The sequence below is a fragment of the Paroedura picta genome, chromosome 10 (genome assembly GCF_049243985.1).
Source record: "Paroedura picta isolate Pp20150507F chromosome 10, Ppicta_v3.0, whole genome shotgun sequence".
NCBI classification, from domain to species: domain Eukaryota; kingdom Metazoa; phylum Chordata; class Lepidosauria; order Squamata; family Gekkonidae; genus Paroedura; species Paroedura picta.
The window spans coordinates 48,381,115-48,402,989 of NC_135378.1; the positions used below are offsets into that span (position 1 = coordinate 48,381,115).

At 41.9% G+C, this 21,875-nt stretch overlaps 1 protein-coding gene across 3 annotated transcripts in view; it reads right to left on the reverse strand.

The window, feature by feature from the left end:
* Window positions 1-2,804: 2,804 nt before the first annotated feature.
* The window catches only part of GLRB (glycine receptor beta), a 47,360-nt gene continuing 28,289 nt past the window's right edge, over window positions 2,805-21,875 (reverse strand). Inside the window, exons 5-9 of one of the 3 annotated variants that reach the window (XM_077300022.1) lie at window positions 21,257-21,339; window positions 19,906-20,046; window positions 15,524-15,676; window positions 10,905-11,197; window positions 2,805-4,122 (exon numbers count right to left, since the gene is read on the reverse strand). In XM_077300022.1, coding sequence (XP_077156137.1) covers window positions 3,826-4,122; window positions 10,905-11,197; window positions 15,524-15,676; window positions 19,906-20,046; window positions 21,257-21,339 — 967 coding nt within the window. In that variant the 3' untranslated portion in view covers window positions 2,805-3,825. The remainder of the gene's footprint in view (window positions 4,123-10,904; window positions 11,198-15,523; window positions 15,677-19,905; window positions 20,047-21,256; window positions 21,340-21,875) is intronic. The other 2 variants (XM_077300020.1, XM_077300021.1) reach the window with 2 other exon arrangements.

The window sequence follows — 21,875 nt, forward strand, 5'->3', positions numbered from 1 at the left end:
GGGGTGGGTGAGGCTGAGAGAGCCCTGATATCACTGCTCGGTCAGAACAGTTTTATTAGTGCCATGGTGAGCCCAAGGTCACTCAGCTGGCTACATGTGGGGGAGTGCAGATTCAAACCCAGCTTGCCAGATTAGAAGTCTGCACTCCTAACCACTACACCAAGCTGGCTATATGTTCTTTTTCATTTATTATAAAAATTCAACAATATTTTTGGAGACATTCGTTCTTTTGAATGGGGACCTGTTTTCTTTTCTGCTTTGTTTTCCAGTGAGGTTCCCTTTCTCCCCGTTTTTCTTTTTGGTTGCAAGCAAGGTGAAGTTCTAATGATCACCCTTGAAGTTCTAATGATCACTCAGTAAAACTGAGGCCCCACCTGGAAATATTTGCAGCAAAGCCAAATCAAGAAGAAACAATGGGCTGTCCATGGGACCGTTGAGCCACACTGGGGGCCTGGGAGAACCAGACTACCTCTGCCTTCTCCATTTTGCAGCTTTGAGTGGCACCAGTGCATAATTGACTTTCATGCATACATTTTAGGATTTGTGACAGACATTGCTTAGGTATTTTTTCAGATGGTGGTTTACAAGGATGGACAGCAACTGAGCAGGGGGAGAATTACCTTTATTAAACTGCTGTGAAAACTGAATGCAGGATTATTTGGGATTCTAAGGGTGATTGACAGAATAACAGTTGGTATATTGTTATGTAGATGAGCAATCTACAGCTATTAACTCCTGCCATAGAAGAATAAGAAATATTTCAGTGCTGGATGGCAGCTCGTGAAGTGTTAGAGTAATATAGAATCCACCTAATGTCTTTGACATATTGTTTTTCTGTTTGTAAGTATTAAGCTTCTCTCTCCACTGAAATGAATAGGGAGTGGGGGGGGGGGCTAAAGTAACATCAAAGTCCATGGGTTTTTAAACAATATGTCTGTCTTCATTATCATGCAGTTTATTTCCAGCCTCAACCAGTGACCAGGTTTGTGTTAACAGGAAGGAGGAAGCGTGTCATCAATCACAGTTTTCATGCTTCCCCTCCTGTGAGTTTACTAGAAAAAAAAATATATTTTTACAATAAGAATTAAATGCTTTGCATCAAGCACAAAGGATGTGTAGAAGAAAGGAGAGCAAAAGGAACAGAATTTAACTTCAAAATGAAATCTATGCTGAAATAATGTAATGATAAGCCATAGAGATTAATTATAGGGGGGGACTCTTTGTAAACATGCTAACAAGGAAAATGTACTTGGAAACACTTTCCAAGACAACACAACAGTTTTCCTTGCAGAACTCTGAAAAAATGGGGTGGGGGGGGAATGGGGAGCACGTGTAAGAACTAGAAAAATGATAACCCGATTATGTCTGTTATTTTTAAATCTGGAATAACAACCCTAACTCTCTCTCCCTATTCATATATGCAAACAGTGGCAAGGCAGTGGCTTGCAATGGGATTGAGTAGAGCAGAGGTGAACAACTCACTCAAGTGATCTTGGCTGGAGCTAAGTCATGATATGACTGTTGTTATGGACAGGAGGGTTGGCAATGGCAGCTGCAGCATCTTGAGCCCCCAAGATGCTGCAGCTGCTGAGATGAAGGCAAGTAGATGATTGAGACTGCCTGAGAGGCAATGTTCTGGCCCCTCCCCGTGTGAGGGGAAACTCCTGTGTGTGAGAGGGAGGCTTGTGATTGAAATGCAGGTCTCTTGGTCTCAAGTTGAAGTGGCAAGGCCACCTTCCCCAACCCCTTGGGAAGGGGTGCCATGGGCCACATAACATGGCTCTGTGGTCTGCATGCAGCCCAAGAGCCACATGTTGAGCAATATAAATGCTGGCCTAGGCAGCAAACCATTTGTGTAGGACAGATTACCGTACAATCCTTGTGATATTCGCCACACCATATGTGGGCCTGTTCTTTAATTATTGCCATTTGTGTGATAAAAACAGCCAGAAGAACTGGGTAGCAGTGAGTTTCTTGGTTTGGATTGCTAACCTTCATGCATCAGCATTATGTATGGACTTTAGGCTACCATTTGCATATGCACCAACAAATCTCCAAAGAAATGGAAACTTTGAAATGATTTGTTCATCACAAAACGGTGGGGAAGGGAAAAATTTTATTGTCTTTCTGGACTAGATGAATCATCTATATATCCTCACAGTGGAACCCAAATTATCTTTGTCTTGAGCTACCAAAAACGTGTATGGAGAGAACTCTTTTTGGGCATATACATACTGTCACTAGAAAACATGTGACCCCCTAAACAAGCAACATGCCTGCAACCTTCTGCTACATCCAAGAGACTGTATATCATGCCAAAACGATGGGAGATTGAAACCCACTGCACATTTAGCAATCAGCCTCTGCAACATGACTCCCCTCTACAACTTTCAATAATCTCTAATCCAATTGACACTCAATGTTCACCCTCATCACTTTGTTCTGAACAACAGTAATCCCAAGGAGATAAATTTCAATGCAGCTACATGATAGAAATGAGCCTCTTGTGGCGCAGAGTGGTAAGGCAGCCGTCTGAAAGCTTTGCCCATTGAGGCTGGGAGTTCGATCCCAGCAGCCGGCTCAAGGTTGACTCAGCCTTCCATCCTTCCGAGGTCGGTAAAATGAGTACCCAGCTTGCTGGGGGGTAAACGGTAATGACTGGGGAAGGCACTGGCAAACCACCCCGTATTGAGTCTGCCATGAAAACGCTGGAGGGCGTCACCCCAAGGGTCAGACATGACTCGGTGCTTGCACAGGGGATACCTTTACCTTTACCTTTACATGATAGAAATGTAGTTAGTTGAAATTACAGACTGGAAGACCCATGTTACTAAAAGCGTTTTCCCTAGGCTTCCCAAATGATTATCAAACATTGCTGTAGAGAATGGAACTGAAGACAAGAATATTGGTTGAGTTTTTTAAATTGTTAAGGGTGTCTTTGTGTACCTGGGGGAAAATGGAGGCCAGGCTTGGTCATCGCCCAGAGGCATAAAAACTGCAGGGAATACTTAGAGATTTCAAATCATTCTATACCACCGGTGGTATTTTAAAAGATTTGAACTCTGCTGTATATTATAGGCAGGAAAATACTGTCGTACTTCAAAATGCAAACAATGAAACATTCAGCTGTGGAGCTGGGTCAGCATTCACAATTAAACATTCAGCTGTGGAGCTAAAACTAAGCATTTAGTCTTAGCATGCTCGATAGCACATCACCTTTTGCTGCCGAAACAAAAAAATTTCTTTTAATGAATGATCTGATTTTGTAAATTCTCTGATCTTTATTTTCCACATAGACAAGATCAGCTCAATATATACTTTGCCCACTTACAAAGTCTAAATAATTTTAATTACAACATCAGCTTGTTCTTCCACAGTGCCATCTAAATTTATACAAGAACAAGATGGGTCTTTGCTTTGAAAGTCATAAGGAGGACTTGTAAAATACTACATAGACTAGAATATTGATCTTACTGATAATCAGCGTGCACATCAGTCTCATTGTCAGAAACGCTTCTAACTCTTGGCTATGTTCGCAGGGAGTGTTGTCCAGCTTCAATAACGTAGTATGCATTATCCTTCGTATGTTCCTAAAGCAGGATGTACGCTGTACATGTATATACAACAGTTGGTTCAAGCACAGACATTGTGGTGTCATGCTCTCATTCAAAAGCACGATGCCCGTTTTTGTTCCATTACAATTGCATGGCATCTACATATGCAATATCATGTTTTGCAAATGCAAATAATTGTTGCAGACTGGCCTTCATGATGTAATGAAATGGCGTATATTGCACATACTTTTTTAAAAAACCAAGGGGTTTATCATAAATATACCGACCAGTATATGACATTGAAGAACAGGAAGGTGAATGGGAACAGGGCTCTGGCATAAAGATCAATCCGTTTGGCAGCTGAGGGAATGACAGGCTTGGGTGGAGGAGGCTTCTTGTTGTTCTTGGCCTGAGATTTCCCAAGCCCATTGTTGACTTCAATGGGCTTTCCGTAACAGTCATAGTTGGACAGTTCAAAATCTCTCGGCAAACTTCCAACAATACTGAAGTCATTGGATCGCAGGTCGGATTTCGAAGTACAGACTTTTTTGCATCGTGTCTCTCCAACCTATGAAACAGAGTTTACAGAAGCAATGCTTAAGTATTTCGTTCTGAAGCACTAGATACTTCTTGGATAATGCACAAAACAATTGGGTGTCCAACTGCACACACTCTGCCTTTGGTTTTGCAAGGATCATTGCTTTATCAGACTTCTTAAGCATGGATAGACAGTCATAGCGTGGTGAGTCCATTCCAGAATGAGGTAATCTGAGTCACCAGATAAATGATATAAATAACTGGGGTTTGACATAGCTGAGTCACACAAAGGGTCATTCCGCACAATGACCAATGTCGCTAAATGTTTGCAGTATGCAGAAACGCTATATTTAATAGTGGAATTTCATCATTCCGCAAACCTTCAATTCTATGGAATATTGAAGTCCCAATAGCAGCCTATTCATTCCCCACAGGTTTCCGGTCTCGCCAGAATTGCAAGAAAGGAGGTGATATTTTTCCATGCTTCTTCCTGCCCCTGGCCGTCAATCAAACAGAACAGCCAATGAACGTGCAGTGTTCATGCTGTCCAAAAGCCCCTTTTTCTTTAACAACTGTTTTTTTTTAAAAAAAACGAAAACACCAGTAGCAACGAATATTTGTTCATTCAATGTCTCAGAAAGACCTTTTTCGCTGGCTTAGGAGCTGGTGCTTAATCGTTTACATACTCTTCAAGTAAAAAAAAAATCCCCCTCCCCAAATGGGTGCAATTTCTGGATGAAATTACAGGCAGTGTTGAACAGGGGGCTGTATTGTGCTTGGAAACTTTAAAGACAATTGCAAAAGGGAGCTTTGTTTTACTGTTAAGCACTTCTGTGGAGGGATTTCAGCTGAAGAAGCCTCGCTTATTCATTGCTTTCGCAGGTTTAAGGGGAAAAAATGGCAATCACATCTCTGGAAGCTCAGGCACGAGACGTAAGGAGGGACATTCTACCACTATTTTGAGAACACACATGTCTTCTCAGCCTTTTGGCTAAGATCAAGTGTGATATCTTTCGATAATGTGTTGCGGCTTGTGCTCAGAATTGTAGCGTTTTTTTCGGGGGGAATCCACTTTTCTGGATTTCCCCCTAAGCACTATAACATTCTGATTATTGCTGGAGTTTGGCGGGAGTTTTGCAGTTTGTTTACGACATTCTGCAGAATGTTAAATTTATAGCGTTTACAAAAGGTAAGACTTTGGCTACATTTAAGTTGTGCGGAATGGCCCACAATTCTTCTAGAGTAGATCTACAAAAGGTAACCTGTAAGTGGCCTGAGAAGACTAAGTTTTTGGGTGAAGAAGTTCTAGGTTTCCTATGAGGTCTGGATCATACTGAAACTGCTGATTTTGATAGAAGATTTATTTGAATTTTCCTTTAGATTAAATGAGTAAGAACTAGAAACACATGGAACACACTCATGTACCAAACTGTATAGTATTAGTTGATCTCTTTTTGCTTCCTTCAAAAGTCCTCAAATGCTTTGTTGAGGCTGTTTATCACAGGATGCTCTCATTTACACAGGGATCATTTTGTGGGTTGCCCCCCCCCCTGCCAGAGGACATGTTGATTTACTGAGCATGCATTCAGTCCTACTGATCTGATTCAGTCATGCAGTTTCAGAATTCAGTTGCATAGGATCTGATCATGGATAAGAAGTTCCCATGTGCCTGGAAGAATGTTCGAAAGCCACCTTAATCCTATTGGAACCATTCAAACTGCCCTTAGTTGTGATCAAGTGTAAAGGCAGATGTAATATTTTAACTATAGTGCAAGCAGAATAAACATACATTTTCTGTCTTTCTAGGCATTTGTTTTACCAGGACAACAAATATGCATTTAAACTTCATTCAAAACGTTGTCTGTCTTCACCCTAACTGAGGCTCTGTTGCTTTCCCTACCTCATATTGTCTATCTCCTGTTATCATTGCCTTTTGCCAAGGTTTTTCCTTGCTTGGTTGGTGTATCCCCAAATAACTGCTACTGTCCCACCTGCCTGGTTGCATTGTTATATGTGCTTGTGTATTTATCAGATGTTACTGGGTTGTTTGAATATTTTATATATGCTTTATTTTAAATGCTATATTAAATGTTTTGATGTTCATCACCTTGGGGCCTGATTTGGGAAGAAAGGCAGCATAAAAATATTTTAAATAAATAAAATACTGGTTTGAAATTAATATGGTTACATTTTCTGGGGTTTACCCCTAAATAAGTGTGGCTAGGACTGTATTTGTAGCCATGATGAAAGCTAGCTGGGCAGGGCCTTAAGGACTTGGATCCACCAGAAGATTTCTCCATATGGAAGAATTTGCACCCACAGGCCATGACTTACTTACACACCTCTTCCCACGGCAGCCCAAAAAGCCTCCTGAAACATGGACAACAGCAATGACCAGGAATTTAAATCCAGAGAAGCCTGAACTTGCAAATTTTAAGATTAAGTTGGAAAATACAAGAAGTCCCATATTTCTCTTTTAGCAATATTTAAAAGCACTGAATTGGATGGCCCTGGCTAGACTGATCTTATCAAATCTCAGAAGCCAAGCAGGGTCCTGGGCTGATTCTGCACTAACTTTGTGGATCCTGCTGACTTCAGATTGGTCTTCCTCAACCCCCCCCCCCCAATTGAAACAGAAAGTGTTCTGCACTTGATTGCAGAAGCTCAGAGCAGGAAGGGGAGCCAAGCACAGCAGGAGTCTCTTTCTTTTCCTGAATGAGGATGGGGAGAGGACTGGAGACAGCAGAGGAGGGGGAATAAATCCAAAAGGTAAATCCGGGCTAAGAGAAGTTAGGCCTTCTGGAGCACAGTCAGTTTAAGACAAACCTTGCAACCCAGGAACCAGGAAGTCTTTGAACTGATGCCCTGGCCAATCAGGGAAGACTGCTTTGCTACGAGGCACGACAAAGGAACTAAATTAGCAAAAAAACCCCACAAATCTGCACACTTACTGATGGCGATTTTTCAGATATCAAGGATTATATCACCCAGGTTAGAATTTAGATGTGAGACTACCAAGGGAGCCAGGGCTGCTGCACAGAGGCAGGCAATGGCAAACCACCTCTGTCTCCTGTCTTGAAAACCCACAGGGTCACTATAAGTCATCTGTGCTGTGATGGCCCTTCCCACTAATATTTGCAGAGGAGTTGAAATCACTTCCAGACAGCTATTCATACACGTGTAAGACATTATTATCCTAGTAACTACTATCTAAAGCCATCAACACATTAGATGTGTGGGACAGGGCATAAGGAAAATTTGATTTATCAGATCCAGAAGGATTTCCTAATTCTACCATGTAATTTCTCTCAGAAATTACACAAGTAGCTGGAGTACTTAAAGAAAGGAGATAAGATGCATCTTCCCAAAATAACTCTGTTCCCTTTCTTTTCCAAATATTTTGCAAAAATGCTTTTGTACCTTTATAATTTGCACATAAGAGTCATAATATGGCAACAATTCAGTCAAGAATATCAAACTTTATTCCCACTAGACTTAGGATATGGAGATATGGCAAAACTGGACCATATGTCTAATCAGAAGCCTGTTACAGGAGAAAATGTGTTTTGTCAACTATGCCTGGAAGACCGGCTCTGTTCCAACTCTCTGGAGTTAATCTTCATCCATACCTTGCTGCTCCACTAGATCTATCCCAGACATTCTAAATTCTGGAAGCACAGCTGGTAGGTACCAAGAAATCTGGCAACCTTTACGTTCATAAACCTGTACTGCTTTTTTACTTTTGAACTAAGTATTCTTTACTTCTCAAAGTAGCTGCAGGTTGTCCAGTCAAATGGAACATTTACGTATCTTTATTTCCGTTCCACTGACTCAATGTGTCCTATGTGTGTGCCCTTTTGTACATATACAGGAAGATCAAAAGAATTTCTGACAGATGCTGCTGATACTACAAATAATCACTAGAGGGTGCAAGATTGCAATTTGTTTCTTACTAGACATCTAGCATGGCTTTGTGTTGCTATGGGTCACAACCATAGTTACCCATTTTCGATGAAAATGCTGGAACTAAACACTAGCAGCTATGTATACTTATAATTTTTCCAGATCATTAATCCAGTTTTACATAATTCTTTCACTGCTTAGCAACAGTTCTACGGTTACCTTCTGATCATAAGAATGGGGTAATGGGTATATTCTATTATGCAATTACATAATCTTGCTTTCTCCATTGGTATTGAGTTTGAGTTGAAGCAGCACCTGCCTCTTGTGGAGGTGTTTGGGGGGGGGGTACAGTCTGCATGCCAGTTTTCCCCCCTTGGGGATCCCCTTAAGGGATTTTGGGATGAGGGCTTAGAGACCCCACATCTGGACATGTGCAGCTTGGGAGCTGTTAAGGTGCCCTCACTTTCAAATGGCAGGAGAAACCTCACAGTGGCCTATCATCCCACAGCAGCCCCCCCCCCCCGCCCCAGTAAGTGTTCAAAGGGTGGGTGTACATCGGCTAGCAAGGAGGTTAGCCAATGACTGGATTCATTGCCTCAAGCTGCATCAAGGCTTCGCAACTGTAACCATAAAATGTTATGACCAGTTTTATTCTAAATAAGTCTTGTCTATTTTTCTTGCAGAATCCATGGAATGCTTCCCTATCTTCTGCCCTATTCCCCAACCTGGAGATGGGCCCATAGTAGCAAAACCTTTCTTTCCTTGTTTTCCAGTGGCATGAATTCCTTGTCTGCCCCATTGGGGCAAGAATGTGAGAGAGTACTGGTTGAAAATGGGAACAGGAATGGTTGACTGTAGAATCTGAAATAAGCTGAGGGTGGTAAGAAAGAGGCATTCTGGTACCTATGCACACAGCATTGGTTGTCTCTGGTTGTCATGAACAATCTTTAGTTCATGAACTAGTTTGTGCCCATTCCTGCTTTTGACTCAAGCTTTTAGTTAGAGGCTTTATTTTAGCAGCTTTTTAAATGGTCTGTTTCTGTTTTAGGGATAGTTTTTACACTGTTTATCTCTAATGGCTTGTTTTTATACTGCTAAGTTGTTTTAACTGTAAGCTGCCTTGAGCAGGACTCCAAAGAGGCAACTTAGAAATATTCTAAGTAAATAAATATCTTATCTATCTTATTATGCTACCGTCAGTTTTGCCACTGATGGGCAATAAGGCAGAGGATGGATAAGTGATTCTTTGTGTGGATGTGGCTGAAAGTCTGACTATGAGAGGTCTGGAGGAAAACGAACATTTCTCTTTCTGACTTATCCATTGCTACTGCTGCTTTGGTCACTGGGAAATGTGGGGAAAAGAATTCTCAAGGATTAATACAGCTCACCAGCTTACCACCTGGGAAATGCACAAAGTTTGCTTCTTTTTTCACTGTGTGCTAAAATGCTGCAATATTCCATGGTTGCTGATGTACTGTCCCTAGTCACTGACTCATTCTGTTGCTATATAGAGTGAAGAGATTTTCCTCCCTTACCTTTCTCTCCAAGCATTACTGCTGTGTTTTGTCACACTTTCCTGCTCCTTTGTTTACTGAGGTAAATGACTGGGTGGGAGGCTAAAACACATCCCTATTGTGCGTCATTTAAAATAGGCTTTAGCTATCTGTATTCAAGTAGATTTTGCTCTTTGATTTTCAAAATGGTGCCTCCCTTGTGTTCCTCACCAATTCTGAGAAACAAACAAAACAAACGGGAAGAAAAACAATCCCAACCCCCAAGATACACTTCATATGTTAAAACTTTTTTAAAGCATGTTGTGTCCATACACATACTCACCCAGCTCTTTCAACACACAACACGGGAAGTATTCCCGTTAAAGGGAGGGGGGGAAACTACGCAAACACACCAATATAGAGATGGAAATTAAAAACAAAAAATACTACACAAAAACTGGAAACATTGAATGATTTCAGACTGTTTAAATATTCTATATTATTTAATTTGAAGGTGATGAAGAATAAGCAGGGAGGGTGACCTATTCCTTGCAAGAAGACCCTTACACAAACATGCAGGAGATGTCTCCTCCATTCCACAATACCAGTCATGATTTCCTCATACCATCTACCATAGATCGTATTTACATTAAAAATGAAGAGTGAAAAGTTTACTGCACATAAGAAACTCTGAGATGAGGGGGAAATGTAGTGGTACAGATTAACAAAACAAACTCGTGATATAAGGTCTAACTATGTGTTGCTGGGATCAGTGGTATGGACTCATGGGTCCCCATCAGCAAATGGTTGGAGAACACGTTTTTCTGGCTATTTGGAGTGTCAGCACTGGGTTGGGGCCAGCCAAGAATAAACAATGCTGGAGGGACTAGTCCCTACACAATAGAACAGAATTCAGAATTGAAATGCTGTAGCAAATCTTTCAGGAAACTAAGGCAGGACCAAGAGGAAAGGCAGACAGAAATATTAGGGTGTACAGGCTCTGACAACTTATTAGGAAGTCCTTTATTTGGGGGGATGGGAATTGGTGATACTAGGATTTCATATCAAACGTGCAATGGCAGTTTTGTACTTCCTGGATGCTTGCCAGTCCTTTTCTAGTCATGATCTTGACATGGGGAGAGAAGCAGCTTCAGCCTTCCCCTGCACTGTTTCTGCATCATGAAACCACCCCACAGAACTGCTATTGGCTCTATTGCAAAAACTGCAAGCACCCACATAAATACTGTAATTCCTTTGTGTCTATCTGTTGAACATACTTCTTTGCAGCATTGCAAACACATTTAACTAATGTTGTACTTTCCTAAAACCACCTGCTCTGCTTAACATGGTCTCTCTGAAATCATGAATGTCTGAACAATGTATGGACCAGCCACCCATACTCCCCACATGCACTGACCTGTAAAGTGCTGATGTGCACAGGAGTGCCTGTGCCATTCACAGTGTTCTTCTTAGCGGCATTTCCACCTTTCCCTTCGGCTTGCTCAGTCTTTGCAATCTTTGCCTTTTCAGCTTCAATTCTCTTTGGGTTGTTCAGCATGACTTGAACCACAGCATACTCAACCAGAGAAGCAAACCCAAAGAGGAGGCAGGCAATGAGCCATACATCTAAGGCCTTCACATAAGACACTTTGGGGAGTTCAGCAGCAAGTGTTGTACATTCAGATGCCAAGCTGAGCACCGAAAAGATACCTAAGGGGGAGGGGGGGGAGGAAAAAAACATCAGTTGCATTAAGAAAGAGAAACCTTTGTGCATTGCTAACCCTTCCCCCCTCTCCTACTTCTCACATATTGAAGCTGCCAGATTTTAAACAGGAATGGAACTGACTGATATACCACCACCTCACCTGTTGGTGCAGGAGATGAATATGAATGTATATGGTGAATTATGGAACTGATCACACACAGTGATGCATAGTAATCCTGAGCACACTCATAACATGAATTCATTATTGCCCATAGTACATAATTTTAAGATGTTGACAGTAACCAAAAGGGGCCATTTTATCTAAAATCATAACTCCACAATTCATTCAAAGGGACTGATTATTTTAAAAATTCCTATAAAAAGGTGGTATGTTTGGTAGATGTCCCAGGATTAAATCCTAGCTTTCTTCATGGTTTTCTTAAAACATAAAGGAGCATTCAAAGATACACTCCCCCACCAATATTCTAAAGTGATATAATCCAAGTTGGTTGGATCCTTGGACTTGCATTCATCCTTCGATTAAGTCAACTGCCTTTCTGAATGCTCCTTTTACCACTAATTTCTAGGATATTATTGAATTGCATTAGAAAATGAGAAACAATTTGGTTAGCTTAATCATGCTGTAAATGCTGGAGTGCATCGTTGTCAATTTACAGAAAGGCTCTCAGCTAGTAGGTGCTGCCAAAGACACTTGAGTCCCTGGGATCCCACTGCCATTAGGAGGAGACTGCACTGAAGTAGGTGAACCAATAGCCTGATCCAATTTGTTATAATGAAGTTCAAAATCTAGCTCCACAAACAGGTGTGTAAGGACAAAATAGGTGATGATGAGAAACAAATATCATGGCTACAATCATGATCCGGAGAGCCATGAGCATATTCAACAAAGTTCCCATGGAGATAGATGCATAGATCCTACCATCATGAATTGTATTATACATGTGTGATGGTTAGCTCCACATGCTAGAGAAATGTCCCAGTGCTCTTGTCTCTATCCATGATTATTTATTTATTTAAAATCATGTTGCCCTGCACCCTTAGCAAAGGTTCTTGAGGTAATTCATGGGCATATTTGCAGTAGACAGCAAGGCCCACCTTTAAAGGTTGGTGTAGTGGCACTGTGTCAAGGCTCATCCAGTGGGGATAAACCTAAATTTCTGTGCTAGAAGTCATCAGGGGAAGACAGCCTCTAACATGCTTTTTAACTCTCCAGCACAACTGGTTAGCTGCTGTGTGACACAGGATAAAGGACTATGTGGAGTCTGATCTAACAGGGCATTTCTTTTTTAATGGCCTGGCAGAGGTCCCACTGTTTATGCAGGAAACCTGGCCTATAATTTCCACCAGAAATGGGAGATTATAATACCAGTGTCAGAGGAGATTTTGAAGTTTTCTCCAAGTTCATGGTCTTTTTAGCTCTGCCAGCTCAGAGAACAAATTTTCTAGAAGGGTATGTGTGTACATGTGCAGGTGAGTGGGTGGCATGATTACTGCAGGCAGGGCACTGGAGGGCATCTGGGACTCAACAGGTACTTACTGTACATGTTCAACAGAATTCAAAATGAGAGCTCAAAAATTAGTTCAGGCCATTTGAGGGCATACATGAATCAATAGCAAGATCATGAGTTAAATCTGCTGGGTTTCTTTTCTATAGAGACACTTATGTCCTTGCTGTTGATGAGCACCAGTTCTTACCATGCATTTTTAAACATCAATGAAATGGTGTTTAAGATGTCACAAAAACAGGAAGTGATGCGGCAACTGAATGGTAGGCAGGTGGCTATCTGCTCCAGATCTTCCTGCAGGGAACGTAGCAATCAAATTGGTTGTCTACATGTCAAATGTGCAGTAACTTTACACATCCCACCACAACCTAGAGAGTCTATTACTGTGACCTAGATACTTCTTTTGAAACCTTTAACTCTACATGCTATGGTCAACCTGTCTTTGACAGTAAAGTGCCAAGAGTATTCTTTGATTGACTATACTCTTTAATATTCATAGTTCATAGCCATTAAAGCTTGAAAAAACTTCTAAGATCCATTGATAGAAAAAAGAAAGCAACTTGGTTTTCATAGCTTTGGTTGGCAGGGCAGTTAAGGTCACAGTCTTCTGCTTCTAGTTTTCATTTGTCTTCAACCTCAGGGTAAAAGTCTGATCTCAGAGTGACAGAAGACATTACAGCATTTCAAAGGAAATACATAATTTGACCAAGGGAAAAAAGATATATTTCATCAGGTAGTTTCTCTGCTCTGAAACTAAGATTATGTTCCCAGCAAAAATGAGAAAAATGTATTTGTGAGCAGTTTGGAATTAGTAGGGGGTGGGATTTCATCTAAGAACAGGGTTGTCAACTGTGGGTTGGGAAATATTTGGAGATCCTGGAGGTGATGCCTGGGGAGGGAGAGGGGTGGGACCTCAGGAAAGTATAATGCCATACACGCCACCCTCCAAAGCAGTCACCTTCTACCAGGATCTTGGTCATCTTGGAGGGTAAAGGTAAAAGTATCCCCTGTGCAAGCACCAGGTCATGTCTGACCCTTTGGGTGACGCCCTCTAGCGTTTTCATGGCAGACTCAATACGGGGTGGTTTGCCAGTGCCTTCCCCAGTCATTACCGTTTACCCCCCAGCAAGCTGGGTACTCATTTTACCGACCTCGGAAGGATGGAAGGCTGAGTCAACCTTGAGCTGGCTGCTGGGATTGAACCCCCAGCCTCATGGGCCGAGCTTTCAGACTGCATGACTGCCGCCTTACCACTTTGCGCCACAAGAGGCTCTTCTTGGAGGGTAGGTACCCAAATCTAAGAGGTTTTTTATATTTCACATGAGCTAAGTGCTTGTTAGTATGATCTAGAAAAAGTTAAAGAAAATCAGAGCCTTGCAAGATTTGCAATAAGTACGTGACAGACCCAGTCAGGTTTTCATAATAAAATAAACAGACCCAATGCCGCTGCTTGTTGCCCCAGAGATCTAAAACCCCATGGGGAAAGGAAGGGATCTATCTCAATGGAGTTTAGTTTGTGACTCGTCCCTCTTGGTGAGGTGCAGAGTCAAATCCATGGCTGTTCATGAAGATAAGTATTTTCTTCTGTTAAATAAAGAATTATCCTCTACAAGAAGAAGGGAAGATGACTCTACTCCTTGGATCCCGCCCAAAGTTATGATATGTCTGCTCTGCAGTCTTCTATAATCCCTTGCACTGGTGGAAGAAAAAAGCCGAGAAGAATAATTTCTAGGAAACACTTGGGAAGTAGTGCACTGCCCATGTGCCACCAAATCATAGAGGAACCAACGACCATAGCTTAATAACTATAGCCTACATTTCTAATATATATCTAAATCTATTTATTTATTTACATTTTGTATATTGCCTTCCCCTAAGGCTCAGGGAGGTTCACATAGAACATAACAGAACAATACATAAACTCACTGATTATAATGAATAAAAGATAACAGTAATAATAACAACAAACATAGAAAATAACATTCTAACACAGTGAACCATCTAACAGACCCATGGTTTGTCAGATCTGCCACGTGGGTTCAAGGGAAGGAGGTTTGGGGCCCAGTAGATGTTGTTTAGTTTCATTGGACTTCAACCAAATGCCTGGTGGAAGAGCTCCCTTTTGCAGGCCCTGCAGAACTGTTTCAGTTCCATTAGGCCTCTGATTTCCTCTGGGGACTCATTCTACCAGGTGGGGGCCAGGACAGAGCAGGCTCTGGCCCTGGTTGAGGTCAAGTGGACTTCCTTGTCGCCAGTGATCACTAGGCAGTTGGAGGTGGTGGAGCACAGAGCTCTTTGAGGGTTGTCAGCAGAAGGCAGTCCTTCAAGTACACTGGGACCAGACTGCATATGGCCTTTGAGGTAATTACCATGGCCTTAAGCCTGATCCGGAATTCAATTGGTAACCAATGCAGTTGTTGGAGGAAAGGCTGGTGGTGGGGGGACCTCCATGGTGTAGCTTTGAGGACTCTGGCTGCCACATTCTAGCTAACAGCTTAAATATCTATCACCTGTTATTCCACTTCTCCACAAACATGTACCCTTTCCAAATTTCTACCCTCAATTGCACTCATATACTTCATTAGAGCTTGTTTGGGCAGATCCAGGAACAACCTACTTATGCACTACATGTCTTGCCTTTTAATACGTGGAGACATACATAGGACAGAAAAAGAAAAAGTCTGGATGAAAGTGAAGAACATGCAATGAGGATGGAACTGCTTCCAGGGTCTCTTGCTCCTGAAGCAACCACAAATGGATTGGTGGCATTATGTGGGTCTGACAGTAGGTGTCAATGCTGGTTACCCAGTGGCACTCTTGCAGCACTTGCATCGGGATTGATCCAAAATGACAGCCAAGAGAGAACAACAATTAGCAGTGTAGGAGCATAAACACCCATCATGTAAAAGCCAACTTGTCTTCTTAAAGTGAAGATCACTTCTATGCATGTATAATAACCTTTGAAGAAAGAAACACATTTAGATTCTCAGTTTTAGTACGTGTGCTGCCAAAGTGAGCAAGCCATTTGAGTAAATTTAATAACCAATTCTCAACAAAAGCTGATATAAATTTGATAGTAGATGCTTATGATTTTGGTTATAAAGCTAGGAGTATCAATATAGCAAAGATACAGGAGTTGATGGGACATAAATGGAAGTAGCTCATGGAATGGATTACTTCCTGCAACCACCAGCCCCACCCCCTGCCCAAAATTCTGAGATTGGGAAGCTCTTCAGTAACAAGATTGGATGCGGAAGCTAGAGAGGCAATCAGCAGAAATCACCCATTCCCTTTGGGTCTGAGCTCTTCCACAAATATAGCAAAAGCTCACAGAAGAGGCAGGGATATGTGTGCGTGCATAGCAATTTCTTCTCATTCCCCCTTCTTGCCTTAATTCCACACATAGCATTTCATACTGTTTTCAAGAGTATTCCAGGGCTACACTGGGACATTATAGCAATCATATGGCCCCACAGTGTTGGCTCAGCTTGGACTGCAGCAATGGTGACAACATTTTTAGGCAGGAACTTACAAACATGGTTGTTGTGACCTGTCTTTCAGATCATGTACAGCCACTTGGCTCAGCTTTCTCCTGGCTATCAGCAAGCCTCCAGGATAATGGCCAACCAGAAATTTCCCCAGTAAGTTAAAAGGTCAGTCCACCCCTGAACCCAACCCTCAAGATTAGTTTCTAAAAGGGCCAAAGACAACTAAGGGGGAGAGGACTCTTTCATGAACTACTGGTTACAAGAAAGGAAACAACTCATGGTTGCATGGCACTATGACATACATAAACCATCCACTATAGGGAAGAAGAGCTATGCTGAAAGAAAATTAGAACTACTCAGTCCTGGGCCTTCATTAGAAATCTAAACAGGCAGAATTTTAAGAGGCAATTTTTTATCATTTAAAATAAAAACCTGTATCCACTGTGCACTCTATGATGCACCACCAAGAATTTGAATTCCAAAGGCATACAATTGCTTAAATCATTGACCATAGCTCCGATGTGTATAGTGAAGACACAAGACTTCCCAGGTGTTACAAGATTTTTTGCATAATATAACTAAAGTTTAGAAACTTAGTACTGAACAGTTTTGAAAATGCAGCATGTCACTAACAAGATTCATTACAAAGTGCAACAGAAAAAAAATAATGCTGTCTAATTACAAAAGTGACCCCAGCCATGCACTGGTTACTTGATCCTCTCCTTTTTTATAATCTCGAGTATGAGGAATTCTTTCTATGCCATTTGTAAATGGATTCCACAGGTTGTCAGATTCTTAGCTATATATGACTTTTATGTGTTCAGCTGTTTGCATTAGGTCAGAAATTCACTCTTGCTCTCTGACTGCCTTATATTATCTTGACAACAGAAAGTGTTATGTTCCAAGACAAAAACATGCACAAGGTGCATTTTACACCAAGTGAGTAAGAGGCGAGGCAACTAGCAATTTCATCACAGTGTCATCAGAACATGAAATGAAGTCTGAAGCCTCTTTCACATTGATAGGCTCAGATTATAACTCTGTAAAAGGAAGAGCATAACTGCAAAAAATATTAATTCTGTCATGCACCATGTCACAGTTTTGAAGAATGACAATATGATTCATAACCCTGTCAAAGTATTTAAAAGTAGCCCATAAAAACCCACAAGGTTGGATAAAGAGAAAGACTTGATTTAGCAATAACAATGAACTGAAATAGATATACATAAATGCAAGGAGATTTGCAAACGTGTGTGGATAAACAATGAAAGATCTAAATAAAATGTCATAAGTAAACTATTTTCTTCAAAAGATGGTATATTCTCCGATAATGGTTTAGCGAATTACTCCTGTCACTGTATTATCACTCAGAAAAAAACATTTGCTGTAGTGCTGAAAACATCCGTTAGCTATACATAGTTGTAGTTTTATTAAGTAACTAGAATTAAAGCTGATGGGGAAGGAGGGAAGAAAATAGCAAAGAGAGGGAGGTAGAAAGGAAGAGAGTGATTATGATAGAGAGAGATTGGCATTGGGAAGAGTAAGGGGAGGGGTTGTCCAGTCTGTAAGGGCATAGGTTGAATATGTGTGTTGTGTGGAGGGTTGTAGTGGCATGGTGACAAATGAGGGTGTGGGTGTGGAGAGATGGGTGTCAAGAACCTGTGGTTTGGGATGTTAATTGAGTATGGGAGAGGACGGACCTTTGGGAATTGTGGCATAGTGGTTACAGGTGAGCTTTCAAGAGCTATATCTTCAGAATTGTGAAGGGAAAATTAGAATGGAGACTATTCTTAGGGGGAGATTACATGGCAACCAATTCCTCCCAGTTCTGTGCCCCTACTCCTTCTGTCTCCATTTCTTACTTTTGATATAATGTTATGTGCCCACATGCTTCTTTCACTGTTGCCCCTTAGAAGAAGAAAAGATGGATTTTTGTACCCTGCTGTTTACTACCAAAAGGAGTCACAAAGCGGTTTACAAAAACCTTTTCCCTTCTTCTCCCTACAATAGACAACCTGTGAGGGACATGGGGCTGAGAGCTCTGAGAGAACTGGGAATTGTCCACAGTCACCCAGCAGACCTCAGGTGTCTCTAAGCAGTTTAAAATCACCTTCCCTTCCTTTCTCCATAATAGGCCCCCTGTGAGGGAGGCGAGTGTAGGGGCTGGCCCAATCAGGGTGTGGCCAGCTGCCCTGGCCACATCCTGATTGGCCCATATTCAACTTGGACACCCTGGACACGCTCCTCCCACAGGGGCGTTTCACAAATGTATAGAGGAACCATGGATAAGGATGACTTGAGGATGGACAATAATACTTTCACAAGCAAAGTTTTAATGCACTGTCATCAATAGATACAAACTATCTATTCTGATAGCCAACTTTGTGTAATAATTTATTTATTCATTTATTTATATTTTAACTTACATACCGCCTCTCTCAAAGACTTAAGGTAGTTTGCAATAAAAGAATAAAACAACCCAATACATTAAAAGATGGCTGTTCTTTGGAGTTAACTCCCCATCTCTCCTCCCCCATCCAGCAGCAGTCAGGAGTTCTTTCCTGAGGAGCAAGGGTCTTGAACTCACTGATTCTATTTCTAGGGGATCCACTGATGGTAACTCTGGGACCTCAGCCCAGCCTCAACCATATGCCTGGCGGAAGAGCTCCATCTTGCAGGCCTTGTGGGAAGCTGATAACTCTGGCAGGGCCCTTAGCTCTTCTTGGAGTTCATTGCACCAGGCTGGGGTCAGGGCCTTTTCAAGGCCAGGTCAATGTCCTGGAGGCCCAGGACACCTAGCAGGTTCATACCCGCAGAGTGGAGTACCCTGCAGTGGGCATAGGCAGACAAGCAGTCCTGCAGATATGCAGAGCCCAAGCCACATATAGCCTTAAAGGTTAAAACCAATATCTTAAAGGAAGGGTAGGAGAGGAAGAGTAGGTGATTCTTATATGCTGCTTTTCTCTACCCGAAGGAGTCTCAAAGCAGCTTACAATTGCCTTCCCTTTTCTCTCCCCACAACAGACACCTCATGAGGTAGGTGAGGCTGAAAGAGCCCTGATACCACTGCTCGGTCAGAACAGTCTTATCAGCGCCATGGCGAGCTGAAGGTCACCCAGCTGGCTGCATGTGGGGGAGTGCGGAATCGAACCCAGCTCGCCAGATTAGAAATCCGAACTCCTAACCACTACACCAAGCTGGCTTCCAAAGGTGGGCTGTAAATGGAGTAAATAAATAAATGTAGCTGAAGGAGGGGCTGATAAAAACTTGGATGGTGGAAAGAAGAGAAGGTAGGAGAGAAGGATGATGATATGGGAGTTGTCAGGTAGAGGAAAGAAGAAATAGTGTGGGGAGACCGATACATGAGGAAATGGGTGCCCTTTGTTGGTCTCTGCTGTACAACTGAGCCTGCTCTAGCAACCAGCTCATTGTCATAGTTTTTCTGGGTATACTGAAGATGGGGAGAAGATAAAGGTAGGTTGGCTGGTGGGTGGAAAGGGGAGAAGGTAAGAAAGGGGAAAGGTTATGGGAGCTTTCAAGTAAGGAAATAGTTGGGGAGAGAGAAATTCACCCTGCAAGTCCTTGTAGGTTCCTGCTAATCCTTCCTAAACAAGAAATCAGAATGTGACTAATAATCAGCCAGTATATCCTATAGCTGAGTCAACTCTACCCAAGGAATTAAATAATGACAGTACATACCAGTTCCTTTGTAATATTTGGTACAGTTACCACATTCGATATCCTCTTTCCTTACATCAAACTGTGGCAAAGAAATCTGGTCCAGTTGAACAGCATCACTGGATTGCCAGTTAAACTGCAAGTCATCAGTAGTGTAACCAACTATATGTTTGAAAAAGGATAAGGAGGAATGTGTTTTTAAGAAGTATTAACGAGATCACAATGAGATAAAAACATTCTCATAATATCTGTCCAATGGGTTCTATGAACATTTAAAAAATAGCATCAGTGGCTTTCATTCAAAACAACCATGAACAGAGTGGAGCTCATCGAATGGGTCTTTTGTGGAATGGTTCTTTCGTGGAACTGGTTTTTCATCTGCAGCTTTCCGTGCTCCCATAGTGCTGTCCCTGGGGTTCACAGGAACCCCAGGAAGAGCATTAGGCTCAATGTGATAATAGGCAGTGGGAAGCAGGAATTTGCAGAAAGTCCCTCTATCGTCTGTTGGTGAATGTGTCATTCCCAAAGAGGAATATGGCCCTGGACCAGCATCAATAACAAATGCAAAATTAGATTGCAATATCACTGCATATTCATGTCTGAAAGTCCCCAGTATTTCAACAGCAGTTTGTTGTTAGAGAAAAGGGCGGAGTTCCTATTTGGGAAAACACCTCTGAAGGCCACTTGAGGTCATAAAATTAGTGCCACTGGGGTGGGTGGGATCCCAGCCAGATTTTCCTGGCATATCTGCACTTTACAGTCTACAATACAGTTAGGGTTGCCAGTGTTGGTGGACTAGCTGACGGAGGATGGGAGGAACTTATCAGGAGCGGCAAAGGGACATTGGTGATATCAGGGGTGGCACTCTGGTTTTGGGGGGAAATTCTATGGTGAAATTACCTTCTTACCATAGAGTTTTGCCCCAAAAACTGAGTGCTGCCTCCCTGGTGTCACTGACATCCCTGCATCACTTCCAGGTGACATAGGAACGGCACTTTTTTCAGGCTTCTTGCCTGTTTGGGGGGATTTTCTCTGGTTTCTTAAACCTCTGAAAAGGGGGGGAGGTGCCAAACGGGGGGATCCCCAGGCCCCAACTGGGATCTGCAACCTTAAATATAATGTTTCTCTCTGATTGTAAATATACATAGAGGTAAATTCTACTGATGAATACAAGAACGTGAGACATGGGGTGGGGGCTTCAAGGTGACATAGGCAAAGGATTTTATTAGGGAAAAGTCTAAAAGATAAAAGATTAATTACTTTATGGGATAATTTTAAATCCTGATGCTAAGTGGCATTCTATTGGGCATATTCTTGTTCAGTTTTCAGGCATGAGAAGTAACTATTTTTATGCACAATCTGATTTACATACAGCTCTCCAACTGCATCTTGCAACGCTGCGTATCCATAGGAAACAAGGTCAAGTCCAACGGGCATGAGAGAGTAACAGATAATCTGGAAATGTAAACAGAATGCTTGTAACCCATTCAAAATGCCCTCAAAGTGACATTTTGCTTTTGTGCTTGCATGTTCAGCAGCTCACTATATAGCCCTACAAAAATCAGATTCACATTCTGTTCTAACGCATACTGCATGACAATGTTCTAGTGAAGCTGAATTAGCATTTGTTTTAATAGTGGCTGTTCAGAATGTGTTAGCTGTCAAGGGAAAGCAGAGGTCAGTCCCTGTGCTTGCCTTACATATTGCAATGAGAAATTAATCAAATGGACTGATCCATTTTGCAGAGATAGCAATGCCATTGCTGTGGCATTCTTCCATTAGTAATCCTTAAAGCAAAACAGAATCAGAGTCATCTATGCAGCTCATTTCTGGTGGCCAGTCTTGAACTTCTTGTAACTGGCAAGGCTTGACTGGATTTTTACTTCTCATTTTCTACATGGGTATTCACGTAATCAGCCCCGGTGAACAGCAGAGGTTGTTTTTCATGGCCTTCGTAATGTATTTCAAAGGTTTATAAGTGTTCCACTGCA